The sequence below is a fragment of the Mastigoproctus giganteus genome, chromosome 9 (assembly GCF_048544385.1).
Source record: "Mastigoproctus giganteus isolate SK-2022 chromosome 9, ASM4854438v1, whole genome shotgun sequence".
NCBI lineage: Eukaryota > Metazoa > Arthropoda > Arachnida > Uropygi > Thelyphonidae > Mastigoproctus > Mastigoproctus giganteus.
In genome coordinates, this window is record NC_143583.1 from 77,030,602 (window position 1) to 77,053,120 (window position 22,519).

The following is a 22,519-nucleotide window of genomic DNA, read 5'->3' on the forward strand; positions in this document are numbered from 1 at the left end:
TTTTTGTAGATAGGAACAAAGAAAATGAAAACTGATACTGCTTATCTTGCAGATTTATTTACTAGATTCAACTCAATGAACTTACATTTACAAAGACAAGATATAACTCTTATTAAGGTGAAAACTCAAATTTCAGCATTTATTTCAAAATTAAAGCTTTTTATGTGCAACGTAGGACGACGTGAATTGTATAAATTTCCAAATCTGTTGGAAATAGAGAAAAAAGAAAAAATAGTTGATGAAATTCTACTAACGTTTTGTAATAATCTAGAAATGTTGCACAGAAATATGCAGGAAAGGTTCGAAGATCTCCTTAATTTGAAAATTCCAGATTGGGTTATAAATCCTTTTTTTAAATAATGACGATGGTGAACGTTTTTGTAGAAGAATTGATTGAGTTACGAAATGAAGTTGAACTGAAGCCAAAATTTCAAAATTCATATCAGGAATTTTGGTTACAAAAGAAAATCCCTGACCATTATCCTGCATTGTGGGGAATTGTAAAAAAAATTACTTATTTCTTTTCCAACGTCATATCTAGTCGAAACCAGTTTCATTGCTGTATCTCAATTGCTGACAAAACAAAGAAATTGTCTGGATGTTGTTAAACGTGCCGATTTACGACTTCTACTTACAGATATTAAACTAATATTGATAAGCTAATAAATCTCCACCAAGCTCATCCATCGCATTAAATATTAAAATATAATTAACTATTTCCATTAATATCATGACTTATTTATGTAATTAACTTTAATTTTTATGACTTAATTTAAGTGACTATAACTGACTTTATTTATGTGGTTGTAATTTTTTACGAAGAAGGAATAAAGTGCAGTAAATAGTTTTCTTTATAATTCACATACATACATGAAAGGCTGCATTTACATTTTTGGAAGCAAACAGACAAATATTCATTTCAGTTATTTAGCTTCACTTTATATTGGTGGGCTAAAAAAAAGCCCTGGAGAGGGCTTTTTTTAGGGAGCGGTGATTCAACCAAGGGGGGGGGGGGCGGTGATCCAAAAATGTTTGAGAAGCGCTGGTCTAGTTCTTTCTTGAATTTATTCAAGCTGACCAGCCCACAACAACAGAGGGAAGTTTGTTCCAGCAATTAACACCCACTGGCTAAAAGCAAACTTTCACACATCTATTCTGCAACCATCCTTCAATTTGAATTTATGCCTCCTCGTGTGTGTAGTCTCAGCAAAAGGGAGGATGTTATCAACATTATTGAGCTTACTCAATCCATTCAAGGCCTTAAAGGCATGTAAAGGTTAATTCTTTATTTACTGAGAAGCTTTAAAGACTATCAAACAAGCTAGGATGTAACATTTATACGAGTGCATGTTAATTGTGTGATGATATCTGCATCTAAATGTTTTGTATTAAAGTTCAAGGATGCCACTTTGAACAGTGGTTGTGAAAAATACCTTGTTATGCATTTAATTCATAATTAATTGTTTTCACTCGTGTGTTTATAGAAATTTTTTTATTATTTTAGGCTCTAGAATATGTTCCTTATTTTCTGATGCACACTTCCATGATTATAATACACTATATAATAAATATAATTATTATTACAATTCTAATTATTTAAAATGATTGTTAATTATTTATGAAATGAAAGGGGATTTTGCCGAACATTCTAATGATATTCTAATTAAAGTTAGATTTAATTATATTATCTGTTCAAAATTGAACAGATAATTTAGATTTATCTGTTCAATTTTGAATTTTATGGAACTGTAAAAAGAGGAGATGCTAGATATTCCATTCTTGTGCTACAAAAATCAAAGCTAGTGTATGAGAAACATGAAATGTGCTGTATAGCATTGCTTATGTATTATGTAGGTGGCTGCTGGCTTACAACTGCAGCATGACTGTCTGGATAACAAGAGAGGTCATAAATATTAATTAACTTTTCATTCTGATAATTAGGAACAAAGAGGAAAAATACATCGCTTAGAAGAGAATGTGCTGAAAGTTAAAATGAGTTATGCTGATGCTTTGCATAACCTTGAAGAAATAAGTGATGAAATTCATCAAAGAAGAAAACTTCAAGAAGCCGAAGATGAATGTGGTAAACGTAATGAAATTGAAACCATGTTTGTGGTACCATCACATTGGACTAATGGCATTAGAGTTACTTATCATGGCACATCTGGAAGTAATAAACTACAGGTGAGTTAATTACTCACTAAATTATGATTGCATTTATTACATAAATAATTTTATTATACAGGGTGGGCCAAATGCCACTTTATTGAAAATAATTTGTACAATTTAAACACCTTGAGGCCAATTTCATGCCCACATCACTTTATTAATACCACTATATTTACCTAATGTTATTTGGCGCCTCCGTAGCCAGGTGGGAAGGAGCAGCAGTGCGTAGCACATGCTTCTTGATTAGACCGGGGTTCGAGCCCGTCACCACCAAATACGGAGGATGCAGAAAGATCAGGGAATGACCACTGCATATCCCCGGAGCAATATGGCCTTAGTTGCTAATGCTCCTAAAAACCAAATAACTAACTAACTAACCTAATGTTATGACATTAAAATGAATTGTTCAAACTATTTTCAGTAATTTATTTCTCAGTAAATTTTATCTCTTCTCGGTGAATTGACACATGGCCCACTTTATACACTCATAAAAAATTAAGTTTAACAATTAATTTCAATATTGAAATTATTTTGAATGTAATATTCAACTGTATTACTTACAAATTTTTAGATGAATGTGTGACAGAATGATTACGGAAGACAGTAATGAAACTGGTGGTTATAATTAGATTTGTAATTATATTTGATTTATAATTAATGTTTCAGTGAAAGAACTATGCAAAGACTTGCCTAGTCAGTTATAGCAGAGTAAATGGATGAACAGTGAGATTTGTTAAGGGATGAATGTTTGTCTGGGAATAAAAACTAGAAGAAACTGAAAAATGAATTCAGTAAACATAGCAATTAAATTAAAACTATGTTCATCCATATTTATGATATCACATTGAATTACTTTTTTTTTTGTCACAACATGCTGGATGGACTATTCTTGTGTGCACACTGAACCACATGCTACAATCTTCTAAACTTATAAAAAGGTGGCAATTTGAAAAAAAATAGACTATGAAAGTAAGGAAATTAGAAGGGATTGTTTTTGAAAGTGCTGAGAGAGAGAGAGAGAGAGAGAGAGAGAGAGAGCAGATGGGAAGAAAAATGAAAACATTCAAAAAGATAAGAATGGCATGGTAAGAATGTAATGTTACGATATAAATAAACAAATTAAGAAGGGAGGATATCACCGAAGCGAAAGGAAAGATAACTGATGTCATATTTGTTCATTCCTGACATAAGTTTTGGGAATAAAAATTGTTTTAGTTGCATGTCTAAAGAGTAAAATATTATATTTGGCCGTCCTTCCTTCCAGAATGCACATGAAATTATTTTATAGTCTTACATATTTTACAGTAATTTTTTCACTTAGAAATAATGATCCTAGACTGCCAATATCCTGGCTGTCTTCAAATTAATCAAGTACTTATATTTTTGTTAGCAGTACAATCATTTTATCTGCTGTTACATTGGAGTAAAGTATGATCAGAAATAAAATGCCACTTTTTTTTTAAAGACTTAGCTCATTGCCACAATGTTCTTATTTCATAATTTGCAGTTTATAAGAAGCTATATAACCAAAAGCAGTCTCATTATTTGTGCCCATATTTAGGTGGTGAGTGTTTTGTTTCATATACAGGAGGGCCTCGATTAACGTGATTAATTCGTCCCGCGAGCGCATCGCGCAAAACGGAAACGCGTTAATCGAATATAATAACCAATAGGAAAAATTATAATTGGTCCTTGACCTTCTGGAATGTCCATAAAGAATTTTAAAAATACCTTTTAAATAACTTTTTAACTGTATACAATGTAAAAGATAATGAAAATAATTATGGAATTAAATGTTTATTGCATAAAACAGCGGTTCCCAAACTGCGTGCCGCGGAATATTTTAAATTTTCGAGGGAAACAGTGATACTCGACATCTGTCGGACACCGCGCGAACTACTAGCTCGAGGTAGTTCACAGTTTCAACATTTCTTATTAAGTTGTTTGGACCTAACAACTAAGTGGAACTGTTAGGTATTTCTTTTGGTCTGAGTGCGTCTTGAAAAAAATTACTGAGACACTAAGAGCGCCGTGAACCGAAAAAGTTTGGGAACCTCTGACATAAAATACACAATGAAGAAATGACTGTTGCGGAAATATTTGAACAGTGTTGACTTTCTCTTTTCATCAATCAATTTCTGATAGCTGACAACAATCTTCTGTGGGCCCTGGCGAAATAAATATCGCAGAGAACCTCAAACCTTTTGTTTGAGGTTCTATGCGATACGAAATATTTCATTTAATTCTTTTACCATTATCTCCTTCGCGGTAACATTTTCATCTGGCTCATTTAAAAATTTGAATTTTTATGCAAGTGTGCATTGACTTTATTAGCAGGAGACAAACAAGTAACATGTCTTCTTCCGATGGAACACACTGAGGCAGGCAGCAGGCAAGCGTTTGTTTATTGACCGTACTACTCGCGGTAAGCTTAACACGCGATTCAAATCTTTTTCAACTATCGCATAAAAAAAAAAAAAAAAATCGCATTAACTGGAAATTTGCATTGTGTAAAGTGAAAAGTGGTATAATTTTTCAAATAGTGTTAACTGAAATTCGCGTTAACCGAACTCGCGTTATGCGAGGCCTTCCTCTACTTTGATTTTGGTTTCCCATAGTGCACAGCTTTTATGATACAGGGAAGCTGGTATTTACTGAAACTTGACTACTCTCAGCTTCCCATGCTGACCGAATAATTACTATAAACAGGCAAGAGAAGCTGTTTTAATTTGTTGAAAAACAAATAAAACAACTTATTTAATGTATGCAGTGTGTTAGATTTCAGGTGCACATTTCTAACCCTTTTTCGCGATGGTGTGTTACATTAATGACTAGCATCACAAACACATGGATTAGGCAGCAAACTCAAGTAAAGGACATTCTTATCAAAACTAAAGAACTAAAATGGTCTTGGGCAGGACACATAGCTCGAAGACATGACAGATGGACTAAGAAAATAACAGAATGGTACCCAAGAGGAGCTGGAAGAAAACCTGGAAGACAAAGGCGGAGATGGATAGATGAAATTCATGAGTTTTTGGGTAGTAAATGGATGGCCAGTGCTCAAAACAGAAGGAACTGGAAAGTTGCTGGAGAGGCCTTCATCCTGCAGTGGATTGAAAATGGCTGATGATGATGATGATCACAAATAGAAATATAAACAAAAGATATTTATTAATAGTTAAGACAAAGCTAAGTAATATTTGACAGGTGCTCTCAAAATATTCCAAAATGAGCATTTACAACCTTTATACAACAGTGTTGGTAAACACGCAATTATGGCTGAAATGTTAACAGAAGCCCTCAGTTTACTTCTGTTTATCTTTTTAAATGGAAAACAAAATGAAAAGTTCACCAAGTGCAAACTAATATTTAGTTAAACTGCCTCTGGCCCTGATGACAGCAGTATACCATCGAGGCATTGACAAGATCAATTTCTGAAGATAATCAACTGATAGTTTGTGGTTCCAAACACGAATTATGGTTTTCTGAAGTTCACGAAGGGTCTTTGGTTTCTTTCTGGCAACTGCAGATTCCACACAATGCTAACAGTTCTCTATAGGATTCAGGTCTGGGCTGTTTCCTGGCCAGCTAACAGTTGTAATGGACCATTCTTCCAACCATTTTTTTACCTGTAACAAATTTAAACACATTACTGTCAAACCTCTAATGGAGAAATGAAGCTAAAGTAACTACAGAAGTGCCTACTTGCACTTTTTGCCCGAAGACAAGGAACAGTCTTCCTGAAAGATCACTTAGAAAGATCCAGTTACTTGGCAGGTTGAAATGGTCTCTAATGGTTGGCAGCAATTTGCCTTCTGGTATAGCCAGGTATCCATTGGCATTTACGGAACCTTTTATAAACTGCAGGTGACCTATTCCGCAATACAAAATGCACCCCCATATCATTTGGCTAGTGGGGAATTTCACTGTAGACACCTGCAGATTGCTCCTTACACCAAATTAATCAGGCCTTTTTCATTTTTTTGTGTGAGGAGGTGCTTCTTCTTAGGATAACGGCCTACAAGTCCATTTTTGAAGAGGCATCTTCTGACTGTTACTGCACTTGCTACCACTCCTGTATGTTCTTCCCATTCTCTTTTCAGCTCAGATGAAGAAGCCTTATGGTTTTTAAGGCATAAGCGCTTCAAAACGCAGTCCTGTTTTGGTGTAGAGACTCATTTGCATCTGGTTCCTTTGTTCCTATCAGCAGAACCAGTATTCTTGAGTTTGGAAAGAAATCTACTCACTGTCGACTGATTACAAGACACTCTGTAAGCAATATGGTGGAAACAACATCCTTCCTCATGTAAAGCAACAATAGCACTCTTTCTTCGTGGCGTGAACTGTACGTAACTTGCCATCCTGATACAAGCAAGGAATGACTGCAACTCTTACAGAGTGTGCTTATATAGCTGAAAGTAACAGTTGATGCAATATTACATCATCTATGCATGTCTGCCATATACTTACGCTATTTGGATGGCAATGACAATTTTTAAGGGGTGATGCACATTCTTTGAACACCAGTGTATATATATACAGGGTGTTACAAAAATGATGGTCAGTAATTTAAAGATGAACTGTATAGACTACAATATGCAAAAAAAACCTAGTAAACATGGGTCCTTAAGTGAATTGTTTTCGAGATATTGTACATTTCTAGTTGGGATCCACCACTGACTTGTTTGTTTAGGTTAGGCTCATTCTCTCTGTTTCCCCTCTCTCAGTGCTCTGAGACGTAGCAGGCATACTAGTACTTGTCAAAGGATAGTCAACATGGAAAGAGGTTGCAGCAACGAAGAGTATGCAGACATGCACTTCATGTATGGTAAAGCCAACAGCAGCACTCGAGGCTGCACATTTGTACTAAGAAGCATTTCCCCGCTGAAGGCAGCCCAATAGGCACACATTCATCAGAGTGTGTGCCTATTGGGCACATATTCATCAGAGTACATCAACACCTTAGAGAACATGGGTGCTTCATACATGGAGTACAAGCAGGTAGGCCCAGAAGCATAACACCTGATGTTGAGGAAAGGGTGTTAGAAAGAACATCCTGTAACATGTAACATCTGTAAAATCCTGTGGTGTTGAAACCAAAAATTAAAATGTATTATCTTATGTTTAATAAAACCACCCTTATCAAAGGATTCACAGCTTTTTGCTAAACTAGTGCTCCCATAGTCAGCGACAGATCTTAACAGAAAATGTGCATTATCTTGAAAACGGTTCATTTGCGGCTTGATGTTCACTGGGACTTTTTTGCTTATTTTAGTTTGTACTTTTCACCTTTAAATTATTGACCATCATTTTTGAAACACTCTGTATAAACAAATGTATATTTTCGGTGTATTGCGTAAGGGTTCTGACCTGTCAAGTGTAATTACCATGGAAAAAATTGAGCATGCCAACAAGGTAAAAGCAGATAACCTGAAATTAAATAAGATTAACATAAAAATAATAATGATAACAACGATGGTACCTAAAGGCAGTGGGTAATTATTTCCATGGTAATTACACTTGACAGGTCAGAACCCTACCCAATACACTGAAAATATACATTTGTCTATTTCATTATGGTTGCCAGGTATTTCTGCTATATCTAGTAGTGCCCCGGATCCATAACCCAGTTTAATAATTTAATACTTTTTCTTGCTTGCTTAGTCATTCAATAATGTGATTATATCCTATTATTTTTATCAGTATTATATATATATTTAATCTATTATGAAAAATTGGGATAAATGTAAAAGTTATGTCAGATCAATCAGATTAATGCCATCAGTGGTAGATTGAACATTATATCTGTCTGTAATCTAATTACTATAGTAAGGGTATAATAGGCACTCAAAGTGTATTAAAACATGGCCATAAAAGTATACAGCCAAAAGAACCTATAAAGACTAGATAGCCTGTGGTGGTCTACATGCCATACCCTAGAATTTCTAGGGTATAACATGTAGACCACCACAGGCTATATCTAGTCTTTATAGGTTCTTTTGGCCTTATGGCTGGCTGTATACTTTTATGCCTATGCGTTCATACACTTTGAGTACCTATATAGTACTTATTATACTCTTACTATAATAATTATATATATATATATATATAAAAGAGAGCAAAAAGCAACAACATTTATGTGCAAACCAAGAACATTTCATTTCTGTGCATCTGCCATACTGCCCCTTCATTCCTAAAATCATAACATAGCAACAATTGTAATGTCCAGTTCTTCACCTGCAATATATGGTACATGGAGCTAGCCTATGTGATATGTATGGAAAAAAAAATAATAATTTCTCCAATTTCAGTGAAATTTGGGAAAGCTTGACACGTCATTTTAAACGAGCCAAATATAAAATTTCATTAAAATCCAGTCTACTGAGGGTTAAGTTATGTGCAGATGGATTGACAAAGAAATATAATTGTCATCTTTCTGTCAGTCCCATTTTACTGAAATTTGGAATGGCTACATAAATTTTTCTAAAAGAGCCAAATGTAAACTTTCATGAAAAATTCATCCACTGGGAGTAGAGTTATTACATGTGGACAGATAGTAAAAAATAATTACTGGATTTCTAATTGTCCAATTTTAACGAAATTTGTGGGATGGCTTGACAAATCTTTCTAAAAGAGCCAAATATAAAATTTTATGAAATTCCATTCACTAGGATGTTAGCATATATGGTAATGTGACTAAAAAAATTACAAGATTATATTTTTTTCAAATTTTTCAAAATTTTTTTCAAAAAATTTTTTGAAAAAACTATTGCAGCTATGAATGATTGTGAATGATGTCACCGTCCTGAATAAGGTAAATGTTGGAAGTGATCACAGAATGGTAAGATGTACACTTGATATAGATGTAGGAAAGGAAAGGAAAAAACTGACTCGAGTAAATAATACAAAGGTCTTTGAGATAACAGAAGAGGAGAAAAAGCAGTATGTACTGGAACTTAAGAACAAGTTTGAGCTTCTGCAGACTGCTGAGGACCAAGATATCGACGAGGAATATTACAACTTTTTGAAAGTGGTAAAGCCCAAGAAACCTATAGGGAAAAAGAAATCCAAAGAAGAAAAAATTAGTCAAGAAACACTTGTCATGATGAACCGAAGACGACAAATGAAAAGCAAGAAAAACACTGACAGGGAGAAAATTGAGTATACTGAGTTATGCAAAGCCATTAGAAAGAGACTCAGAGAGGACATAAGAAGATTTAACACAAGAAAAGTAGAACAAGCATTAAGGGAAAACAAAGGATTTAAATCAGCAGCCATGAGCAGTAATACAGAAAGACAAATGATACTGAAACTGAAGAATAGCGATGGTGCACTTATAAACAGCAGAGAAGGCATAATTCAAATAGCAGAAGACTACTATAGAGAATTATACAAGGAGCAGGGGAATGATGCCAGCAGTGGGGAAGATGGATTGCAAAGTAGTAACACATACGACATACCCAATATTCTTCCTGATGAGGTAGAACATGCATTGAAGAAAATGAAGAATCAGAAAGCCCCGGGGGAAGATGAAGTTACTGTAGAGTTGTTAAAATTGGGAGGAAGAGACATAACACAAAAACTGGCAAGGCTCTTCACAAAGTGCATTAGAAAAGGTGTGACGCCTAAGCAGTGGAATAATGCAATCATAGTTTTGCTGCATAAGAAAGGAGATAAATCAGAAATTGGAAATTATAGACCAATTAGCTTGTTATCCCACATCTACAAGTTGTTCACAAGGGTCATTACTAACAGATTAGAAAGAATACTGGATGAGAATCAACCGAAAGAGCAAGCTGGCTTTAGGACAGGATTCTCAACTATGGATCACCTTCATGTAATATCACAGGTAATGGAGAAAGCAAATGAATATAAAACACCATTATGCCTGGCATTTGTGGATTATGAGAAGGCATTTGACTCCATACAGCATAAGGCAATGTTTCGGGCACTGGAAAGACAAGGCATTGATACCCCATATATTATGATTTTGAAGAAAATATACGAGAGTGCTACCTCCTTTATTAGACTAGACAAAGACAGTAGGAAATTTAAAATTGAGAAAGGAGTTCGACAAGGAGACACAATATCTCCGAAGCTGTTTACTGCTGCCCTTGAGGAAGCTTTCAGAAGATTAGACTGGTCGCAGAAAGGAGTCAATGTGAACGGAGAGTACCTAAACCATTTGCGATTTGCAGATGACATTGTGGTCATAAGCCATGATCCCAAAGAATTAGAGGAAAATCTTAATCAGTTATGCACAGCTAGTAAGGATTTTGGACTAAAGATGAATATGGCTAAAACAAAAGTAATGATGAACAAGTATGCCACAGAAAGGGAAATAATGATTGAAGGAGCAGTAATTGAAAAGGTGGAGTCATATACTTATCTGGGACAAGTTATTAGCTGTAATAATGATAAATGGCTGGAAGTCAAGAGAAGAATAAATTTTGGATGGATAGCATTCAGGAAATATAGTCACATACTGAAGAGCAATATCCCAGTTTGTCTGAAACGTAAAATAATGGACCAATGTATACTCCCCACCATGACTTATGGAAGTGAAACTTGGGCACTCACCAAAAGAATGGAAGAGAAGCTGAGAACCACACAGCGAAGAATGGAACGAATCATATTGGGAATAAGACTGTTAGATAAGAAGAGAAACACATGGATTAGGCAACAAACTCAAGTAAAGGACATTCTTATCAAAACTAAAGAACTAAAATGGTCTTGGGCAGGACACATAGCTCGAAGACATGATGACAGATGGACTAAGAAAATAACAGAATGGTATCCTAGGAGCTAGAAGAAAACCTGGAAGACAAAGGCGGAGATGGATAGATGAAATTCATGAGTTTGTGGGTAGTAAATGGATGTCCAGTGCTCAAAACAGAAGCAACTGGAAAGTTGCTGGAGAGGCCTTCATCCTGCAGTGGATTGAAAATGGCTGATGATGATGATGATGATGATGATTGCAGCTATGAATGTAATTTTACATTTTGCACATCAATGTATTACAAAATTTTCTGGTGAAATGAGTAAAAAATGTAAATGCTTTTGAACTGCTGTTTTACAAACAATTGAAAAGTTGTTTTTAAAAATTCTTATCTTTTTAAAAATACTTAACTCCGAAACCTTGTTTATCTAAAAGTATTTTACCATAAAAGCCAAACTCATACAACATATATAAAATTTGTATTTTTAGTGGGGAGTAATATTACCTTCTGTTTGTACAATAATTAATAATAGAATACAAATTTTTTGGCAGTGAACTTGGGTGGACAGCCTATGTTCATTGCCACTTCCTTCCTCCATGCAATCCTGGCCAAATGTTGGAGATCAGGCATGGGTGGATTGCTAATTTGGTTTTGAGCTGGAGTTTTTCTACATGGGGGCCTTCCATACTTCAGATCTCTCTCTCTTGGAGCCTCTTTGATCCTCAGATGCTGTAGAAGATAGACTGGGCAACCACCTGTCCTTTTGGGGGGGTGGGGGGAGCAAAGGAAACTGCTGCTATTGGGGTGGTCTTTGGGATTCCTTCCATAGTTTGGGTAATATACCACCATGGCAAACACACAGGAGTTTTCTGGCAGCTTGAATCTGGGACATTTGAGCATTCTTTTACTACTAGGGACACGGGCAGAAATGGTGTGGCCCAACACATTGTACAGGGTGTCTAAAAATTATTCACCTGATTATTAAGCTTGATTAAAATTTTATTGTAATAGGTATCTTAAAACTGCAGTTGTCACAGCAACTTGAGTTATTCTCATGCAGCTGGCAGCCTTGATTCCAGCAAGAATTGTGACAATAGACCATTAAAACAGTGACAGTGCAGGAGAAAGCAGTATGTGGGATACCAAATCTCCAGTGACTAAAGAGAAGTTTTCAGTGGAAATTCCAGAGAGATCCACCTATGAAACAATCAGTGAGGTAATGGTTAAAACAGTTTCAAGAAACCGGGAGTGTGCTGCATCAGAAAGGAGCAGGTAGGCCTAGCGTATCTGCAGATAGTTTCGGAAATTCAGGAAGCATTTACCCGAAGTCCTAAAAAATCTGTCTGCTGGGCAAGCCTGCAGATGCAAATTTTAATTGCCTGCAGATGCAAATAAAATTCATTGCACAGGTGGTTAGCAAGAAATTGAAACTTTAGCTTATAAATTGCAAATTATCCAGAAATTAAACACCGTAACGAACCACAACAAGAGGATTTGTTGTTCAAAATCTTAACTGTATAGATGACAATGAGCACATTTCTGGAAAATGTTTTTCAGTGATGAAGCAACAGTAAAGTTAACAGATAGTTGTTACATATGGGGATCCGAAAATCCTCAGTTTGTGAACACTAGCTTGGTAGTTCCAAGGTAAATGTGTATTGTGTACTGGCCTTCAGCCAGGGGATTGGGCCAATTTTCTTTCATGAAAACACTTAACTCCAAAAATTCCTCAGCTAGAAGATATGCAGCCAAATGTTATATCAGTAAGATGAGGCACCACCATGCTGGAGCTTGCACGTGCATGATTTCCTAACTGATGGGTCGGTCAGAATGGTCCCATTACGTGGCTCCTTGTTCTTCAGATATCATACCTGGATTTCTTTGTATGGGGATACGTAAAGAACAAGAGGTATGCAGAAAAAGTTTTAACAGCATCACAGATTTAAAAAGACTAGATTGAACAAGCAGTGACTTCCATTTCTCAAGTGATGCTTCAAAACACTTGGAAAGAAATTGGCTACCATCTTAACATTCTACGTCCATGTGAAGATTCACTGAAGAGAGTAGTTATGTGATAAGAAATTCTTTGAGTTGTTTTGTTAAGTGCATCAAATTGTTTTACAATACCTATAACGATAAAATTTTAATTGAGCTTCATAATCAGGTGAATAATTTATAGACACCCTGTATATCAGAGAACCATAGAGCAAACACTAAATTTCCCAGTACCTTATCTATCATTCATAGTAAGAAGGGTAACGAGTTTGTAGAAGAGTGGTGGGTCCAGTCCATGGATGTACCACTCCACATAGGGCATAGCCTCAAAATGTATGCCATTCCCCATATCTTGGTTTGACACTTTTTGATGCCATGTGCAATTATATTTTATATCTTTTTCATAGCACAAGGCCTTTGCCTTAAATTTGTTGGGCAAATGGAAGATAATATCTCATTTTTGCTTTTGAAGTTTTTCTAAAATATACTTTAGTTGTGTTAAATTTCTGTCATGCCAGTTATAAAGTAAAATAAATATCATGATTCTCCTCTTTTTTGCATTTTTATGGCCTAAGAAGAAGGGAGCAAGGCAACTGCAAATGCCAAGCTAAACTTCTCCCTCTATTTTACTTCCTTTTGTAAATTCCTTAATTCTCCAATAAATTCACATATTTGCAGTCTTGTGTTCTCTTTTATTTAACTTTGCTTCCCTGTGCCATTTTGCCAATACTAATACTGACTTTGCTTTTTATTTTAATTACTTATTTTTATTTTCTTGTTTATATATTTATATTTATTTATTTTCTTGTTTATATATTTATATTTATTTATTTTCTTATTTCATTTTATTTCATTCTAACTTTTAAAGCCATTATAATATAGGCAAAAAATGTCTTTTTTTCAGGAACTCAACCTCTCCGAATCTGAAGATTTTGGTGGTCTTTCTGGAAATGTTGATAACTTCCTTAAACTACCTAATAAATTGAGTTCCAAAGTGTTACCCTTATATGTGAAAAGAAATGAAAAGGAGGAGGATCACAATCAGAAGAAAGAAGTATATTATCTTTTAAAATTGTGTTGCAAAGAAACATTAAGTGTAAACTTGATTATCAGTCTTATTGCCATTCTTGATTCTATGTTCTACTTCAGATTCTGTTAATCACTGCTAGCGATATTTTAGTTTGGTAAAGATTAAAATGTAACATTCTTAAGCAGTTCAGGCAAACTTGAGAACAGATTTTTAGTCAAGTCGATAAGCATTTACTAGCAGTAAGATCTGCATTGAGGATAGTCTCAGTCTTTTTTCAGATATGGGTCTTTCTTTTATTAGATTTAATTTATGTAGCTTATGGGTTGACATTGAAAATGCCAATTTTCATATCAGAAGCCTTTGTGTGCATATTTAAATACTTTTGAGAAGGTCTCTTTTAAAAGAGTTGGCCAATGAAAGCTAATAAATAAAAATGTGATAGAAGACACAGGCTTTTTTAATGAATAAAGCTTTTGCTGGCTGTTGCAAATTCAATAACTGATGTTATTTACTGGTAGTTTGATATGCATAAAATTTGTCACATGATTGTTTTATGCATATGGCCAACAGTGTCATGTGACTAAAAGTTTTGTGCATTCATTTCGTATTAGTGATCATGATATTGGTATGAATATTAAAAATAATATAAAAAATAATATAAAAAACAAGTTTTTCAAAAATATACCTTAATTCCGATAAAATATAAGGTGTGGCCTTTACCGTTTTTAAAATGAGGCATTTTATGTTGCAGGGCCACAACTTATATTTTTTCGGAATTAAAGTATATTTTTGAAAAACTAAAAACTTGTTTTTTATGTTATTTTTTATTTTCTTATTTTTTAAAATTTGTATACATTTTTTATAAATAAAGTATGATTGAAATTTATGTGAAAAGATTTTCACCAACAAAAATCTTTACACAATGCAATGCACACTTTATATGTATGTATTACATGCATACAACCAAGTAAAGCAGGTAGCTAATATGAGGCATGTAATAGCTGCACAGTGGACCACGCGATGGATTAGCTCAAATTTAATTGGAAACATTATTATGTCAAAAGAGATTGTTTACAAAATTACATCCTTCTAACCAGATAAGAAGTGGGGAAAAGGTCTGAAATTTGGGTTAGGTATAAATCCAGGTAGCCGATATATGACATGCAATGGCTGCACCGCTTGATAGATTTAGCTCAAATTTTGATAGAATGCATTGTCACGAGAATTAGGAATATGTACAAAGTTTCAGCCTTCTATCTCTATTAGAAGTGACTGAAAAAACGATCGGCAGATTTTATGACAGAGCCAGTGACTTAATATAAGGTATATAAAAAAAAAACAAAGAATGCCCTGCCCTACAATTGATCCAAGCCTATGCAGCTCTCTACAGCTGGTTGAAGCACTGTTGGTCTTTCCCGTGGCCCTTTGGACCTGCTCCATTTTTTTCTGCAGACAGCATATGAGGCATTAACTATATTCTATGAGTTTGTGAGGTCATCTACAGTCTTTCATTTATGAATAATGTCCACAGTGCATTTTGGGAACTTCTAATGAATGAGTTGAAGTTGTAAACATGCTGAAAGGTTACTGATACAGCTACTAGCTACCATTCCTGTGTTTGAAAATCCATACAAATTTTTTCTGCCAGCGATTGCTTTTTTGTTTTTAATTTCTATCTTTACTGCAGGCTCCAAATTAAAATATATTTTTTTATTCTTCTCAATAATAAATATCTGTGATTGATAAATAAAAATGTTTCTAGCCAGTCTATACAAAGTTTGTTTGTTTGATACATACAGTAGAAACCTATTAAGAAGTTTTCCAAGGGAGTGGAGGTTTAAACTTCTTAGAAGGGAAAATGACCTAAGGGTGTGAAATATTAACTACGTAAATAAAAATGAAAAGATACACATACATATAAGTTAAAGATGATTTTTAAGTACTATTTCAGAATTTATAAATATTTTACTCTGCCTATGGGAGACATTTTTGACCTTGAGGATTTCTAATTGCTTTAACATTCTGTTCATTAAACTCATTACCAAATACTTCAGACAAGCATAAACTTGTGGAAAAAATTTTCATTTGATTCTTGCCTTATAAAACTCATTTCTATGGCAAAAAGATAATCATATGAATTGTAGGAAAACTAACAAGAATAAAAATTCATTTAATGCAAAATATTTATTAATCACAATTACAGTAAGACAGCAACAATCCACTAAGTAATTCAGAACTGTTCAGAACTTAACGGCAAACACTTCAATGTGCTTCACGTGGTTGATGCTATCCAATTATGGTTATCGATGGAAACAATTGCAATATGTCACTTCCATTATATCAAAATGTATATATTGTTTAATAGTTTTTTATAAAGAATTTCAATATTTAAAAAATGTATTAAGTGGGAAAACATCATTATAATAAAACACTGTATATTCTTTCTCACGTACAAAGAGTTTTTTTACCTGGAAAACTTATGTGAGAAAATAATACATTACAATATACAGTAGACTTTCAGAATAATGGCACCATCGGTGATTTAAGGTGCTGTTATTTCGATTTTTCCATTATCTAAAAAGTTTTATTTTTAATATATTGTGCAAAACTAATGAGGCTAAATAAGAAATAGAGATTAATAATGCAACTGCACATAAAAAATATAAACATGTCGACAATCAATGTTATATTCTGCCATTAATACACCCTACTGATGCCCAGTTCCATTTTCTTTATTATATCAAGTTTAATCTGCATGGTAGCACAGTGATATCATCACCTTCCTCCTCACACTGGGCAGAAAAAGCCTGGGTTCGAATCCTGTCAATGTCGCAAGGAACTTTTATGGGCTTTTTTCACTCCATGTCTAAGTGCAGCAAAACAGGCAAATCGACCAGAGAACAATACAAATATGAATTGTTCATATCTGTACATGAATTAACTTTCCGGGTGACCTTAATGTAATAGTTTGGATTGTATTAAGTTTGTCGCTAAGCTTTAATGTTGTTCGTATTTTCTTCTCTGTATGAGATTTATTAACTTGAGGAGCAATAGTGAGGGGTTTTTAATTCAAAATAAATGTAAAACCAGGGTATAATCCATGATATCAGTACAGAATTCACTTTCAAAATGACGAACGTAAACAAATACAGTAATCATATGACTTGCTGTTTTCCTTTTTCAGCACTACAAGACATCTGCACTGTGTCTGTATGTAAACATCCAATCTCAATGTGCCATTAGTTCGAATGTTCTGTTCTTTGGGGTGCCGTTATTTCAACAGTCTACTGTATAGTTTAAACTGGGAATTAAGAAACCAAACCTAGTACAGGGGGAAACTTCTAATGCAGGAATTTCTTATCTGGGTTCTACTGTAATTGATTGTATTTTGGCTTGAGGTATACTATGGCTAGATATGGCTGAGCTTATTTCTTTTTTTGGTATATAACTCGTACATATCACACATAATAGTGTCCAATTTTTTCATGGACCTCCACAGATTGTTCACACTGTTGTATATGTTTTGTTAAAAAAAAATGCTTTGTTATAGTATTAATATATTTTCAATTATATAAAATGATAAAGAATAATATAGAAAACTTGATTTAATTTTTTTATTTCATTTACAAAAAGTTTTAAAACATGAAAATTGAATACTGGAAAACTGGTTACTCGTGACTCTTCATTCTTTTATTTAAATGATTCTGATTTATTTTCCTTTATCGGTGAACTTCATTTTTAAGTTATAAGTATATAATAATCTTTTCTCCTTTCCAGGTTTTGCCACTGGAAATGGTTCAAAGTAGGCATTCTGATGAAGAATTAGGTTGCCATGTAGCTGAGAGAATATATACAGACTATGGCAGTGAAAATTCCAATGGAATTCCTAGTGTTAGCAATCCAACTGAGCATTCATCTGACATGTTTGTGCCTTCTGGAGATAGTTCCCAAGAAGAACAAGGACCAACAGAAAACTCTCAAAATAAAGATAGCCTCATAATTGCTGCTTCTGATTTGGATATTGTATTTATTCCTGAAGATATAAATATCCTTAGTAAATCTCAAGAAACTTCACCTTCAGAAGGGGATGACAGAAAAGTGCAGCTATCTAATGTAAATGTATTAAGGGTGCAAAAGGAAGACTTATCTGACAATGAGAGTTTGGCAAGCAACGACACTGCAGACACTCTTGATGACCATCAAATTGAATGCTTACTGTTAGACAGGATATTAGCGCAAGACTGTGATGATTTATTAAATATTTCAGATGATAAAGTGTCTGAATGTGAATAATTAGGAAATATATAAGTATTTAGTGACAATCAATACTTCAAATTTTAGCTGTATATTATGAAGTTGGACAATTTTTTTTTCAAGTGTACATTTGCATAGAGTTTGTCATCTGTAAATATATTTATCATATTGTAATATAATAGCAGTTAGAGCTAGTTTAGTATAGCTTAATAGCTATAAAGAATAAAGTAGACCGAACTACTATCCTTTCTTTTGTTATTAAACATTCTGAGATAAGCATGCTGCAAAAGGGTTTTTCAATATCACTGATTTTGTTTGTGGAGCAAGGTGATATGAACAGTGTATAAATTCAATGATATTTAAGTTGGCTGGCTTTAGGACTTTTCTTTATAATGCAACTAAGGCTTTATGTGCCATAACAAGTAGCATGCTGTTCCTAGAGATATGTATTATATCTATCAAATACATATATCCAACAGCTAAATTAAATCTGGATATACGCACTCTCATCAAAAGTATTTAAAGATGCAAAAAAGGCGCTTTAATTCAAAAACCTGATGTAGGACTATTTTTGGCCTGCATGATAGTCTCAATCCTCTTGGGTATATTTTTTTCTGACTACCAGTAGGTGTCGGCCAGCATTCACATCCATTCATTCCACGACACTGGCTCTGACAGCTCCTTGCACAGCAGCCCTCAGAGGCAGTTTGGAACTCCGTTCCTTTGACTGCAGCCTAAGCCAGTTCTCCAGTTCATCTTATAGATGTCCAGTGATGTTGAGATTCGGGCCAGTCCATCTTTTTGATATCATTATCCAGAAACTAGTCTTCTATGGCCCTTATATTAAATAGTCCTTTTCTGTAGTACTGCCAGTGTAAAATAGCTTATAAATATACCAGGTAGCATATAATTGTCATCAAGGTTTCAGACCCTATCACCAGTGAACCAAGTCTAAAATGGCCCCATACTATCATACGGGGCCTCTACGGAACTTCACAGTTGAAACGATACACTCTGACAGGAAATTTGAATCCAGGAAGAGCTCTTTGGGCATTCTCCATGTCCATCCATAGCATCTTCTGGTACTATTAATGGAGTAAATGAACATAAGAAATAACCACTTCAAAGTGCATGAGCCTAATATCATGATCAGAAAAGTGAAACGGCACATTGATGTACAGGAAATTAGGCCTATGCACAGCTGCCTTACCACTGAACCAAAGGCTGTGCACTCCTTCCAGATGGTTGACATACTGGTAGATGTTCCTGTGGCTTCTTGGCACTGCTGTGAGATGTCTTTTGAGACAAACTACCCTCTTTGTGGTTCTTTGAATACTTTTCTTGAGTTTGTGTGACCCTCCAAACTTTTCATTGAGGTATCATCTACAGTCTTCCATTTTTGAATGACATCCACTGTAGAATTTCAGGAAGCTGCAATTGCTTGTACAGAAAGGTTGCTGATCCTCAATACATACTGGCTTATAATGTACTGCTTCTGCACAGGCAGACTGACCCTTAAGATATATATTTGTATATCTGAGTTGATACACATGAGGGTTTTTGACACAATGGGCAGGAGCGGGAGTGCAGTAGCACACGCTCTTTGAGTAGACCGGGGTTCAAGCCCCTGACTGCTGAATACGGTCGATCTGCCAACCCGCACTGGACCAGCGTGGCAGATTATGGTCCATTTCCCTCAGCATGAATTGTTGAGGAGGCTTCCATCCTGCAGTGGGTTGATAATGGCTGCACTTTACTTTTTTTACAATATTCACATGGGGTGTTCAAGTAGTCCTCCATTATAGTAGAGGGATTTTGCTATTTGTCACTCATTTGGAGAGGTCTAAGTTTGAATCCTGTTGATGACTGGAGAAATTTCTAAAGGTCTTTTCAGTCCATGCAATGTGCAAATTGGCCCCTGAACACATTTCTACAGATGTAATACATAGTGGAGCAATGTGGTCTAGGTTGCTGATGCTTCTAAAAATCAACATGTCCAAATACTTTTGGTTACAGTGTATTCCTCAGCTTGTACAGAAAGATTCAGATTGTTCCAATGCTGTTGGAACAATCTGAAGACAGGTTTTTGTGTCTAGCAAAGTGATTTCACTGAATGAAGCAGATGCTGCCAACAAAAATTCATTATCATCCTAATATTCAAATAAAAGCTTAAAAGCATATTATTAAAACATCTTTTAGCTTAAGGCCATAATCCTTTGCTCCAAGAAATGGTTTCAAATTCTACTGTTGATAATACACTAATCAGGTTTAGCAAATGACAAGATAATCAGCATATCAAGATCTAATTTTTATATTTTTATTATGCTCTAAAAACATCACACAATATGGGTGAGAATATTATAAATAAAAAAATCTGTCAATATGTTACAGAAATAAAAATTAAAACCAGGATTACTGGTTTTAATTTTTATTTTGATGTACATCTGGCTGCTAGAGAATGAAAACCTTAGTGTAAATAAAAAAACAAATAATGAATTTTTGTTTATACTCTGTATGGCTCACTCCAGAAGAGTTTAGAACTTCACTGGTTTTTACTAGCCAATTTACAATTTTCTTAGCCTTGTTCTAATTAAATTAGGCAGGGCCAAGAGCAAGGCTCTTTGTTAGTGGAGGTCATGAATGCTTTAAAGGAATGGAGAAAGATACCACCAGTTTCTATCAGAAATTAGTAGAAACTCTTTATTATGTACAGGTAGCCCTATATAACACGGTATCATTCGAACATGGTTGTAGAATTGCAGAAAACCTCGGATAAAGCAGCATTTTTGAGCTTGTGTGGGGAAAACTCTGCTATTATGTTGATGTAATTTTCAACATTTCCATTCTTTTTTGTAAATCCTCGCTTCTGGATAACTAGTCATTATACAAAAAAAAATTATTGGGAAATTCCCATGTTAGGTTCTGTGCCATTGAACTTGTGAAAAAAAAAAATCAAAATTTCAAAGTTTTATTACTATTGGATAATGTGCCAGGCCATCCAAATGTTGAAGTAATGTTCCTACCACCTAATATAATTTTTTTAATTTACCTTTAAAACTCATTACATCAGAAAATTGTTACAATGGATTTTGGGAAAAAATTGATTCTGAATCTGTTGAAGGCATGGCAACATTTTTCAATTGTGGCCTGTATCGGAATCATAGCTTTATCGCTCAGAGAAGTAAAACCAACCATCAACATTAACTGCATGTTGGAAAAATGTATGGCCAGAGTCTGTTCATTCACAAAATATTGTATGGTCAAACCGGCAGAAAATGGAATCGGTGCGATAGTAGAACTTGCTAAGTTGTTAGGAGAGGGAAGGTTTTGATGATATGACTACTGAAGACGTTGAAGAATTACTGGTAGAAAAAAGGCCAACAAAGCAGATTTCGTAGAAATGGCATCAGAGGTAAACCAAATCAATTCAGAGGATGATGCAGATGAAAATTCTGAAGTTCCAAATTTTACACTGAAAAGCATAATAATTAACCAAGCAATTAGAATCTTATTTTTTGAATGCAGATCCTTCGACTAAAAGGAGGAAAAAGATCAAAAATGCTTAGCTCCATACCATGAAATTTGCAAAGATCTATCAAGCAAAAGCAAACCCAGATTACTGGTTTTTTTAGAGAGCAGAAGATACATGAAATCTATATGCTGTAGAACAGGAGTGGCCAACTTAATTTGTGATGTGACCTACTTTTTTCCTTCAAAATGTGCCGCGATCTGCAATCTCAAAAATTTCATTGCACAAATTGAGGGATGACTGTACAGTCTGTCCTCGTATAGCACGATAGTTGTGTTCCTAGAAACCCTCGTGCAATGCAAAATCGTGCAATATAAACAACAGGCCCTATGGGAAAAGTGGGGTTAGGTGCCGACCACCCAAGATTGAACACACATTTGGAACCAAAACATTACCAAACACAATAAATAATCGGGTAATTTTAATCGATTAAAATACGTAATAAAAAATAATATATTTTTTATTATAATATAATAAATAATAAAAAATATTTATTTTTTTATTATATTATAATAAAGTATTTTTAGTATTTTTTAATACTAAAAAAGTATTTTTTACGAATAAAATAAGTATTTTATTCGTAAAAAATTTATTATATTAAATAAAATAGTCGTAATAAAATACTTAAATATTTTATAATACGTAAGTATAAATTATAATACGTAAGTCGTAATAAAATGCTTACGTATTTTATTACGACTATTACGTAATAAAATATTGCTAATGCTTTTGCTTCTATCGTAAGCAAACTTGTTTTTTGTTTGATTTTCTATCCAAACAGATAGAAAAGACAGCCATTCCATCTCTTCCAATTCTTGT

At 34.3% G+C, this 22,519-nt stretch overlaps 1 protein-coding gene across 2 annotated transcripts in view; it reads left to right on the forward strand.

The window, feature by feature from the left end:
* Window positions 1-18,215, forward strand: part of LOC150080469 (uncharacterized) — a 180,686-nt gene extending 162,471 nt beyond the window's left edge. For both annotated transcript variants that reach the window (XM_090381291.1, XM_090381292.1), the window contains 3 exons: window positions 1,942-2,184; window positions 13,792-13,941; window positions 17,695-18,215. In XM_090381291.1, coding sequence (XP_090237417.1) covers window positions 1,942-2,184; window positions 13,792-13,941; window positions 17,695-18,210 — 909 coding nt within the window. In that variant the 3' untranslated portion in view covers window positions 18,211-18,215. The remainder of the gene's footprint in view (window positions 1-1,941; window positions 2,185-13,791; window positions 13,942-17,694) is intronic.
* Window positions 18,216-22,519: the final 4,304 nt, after the last annotated feature.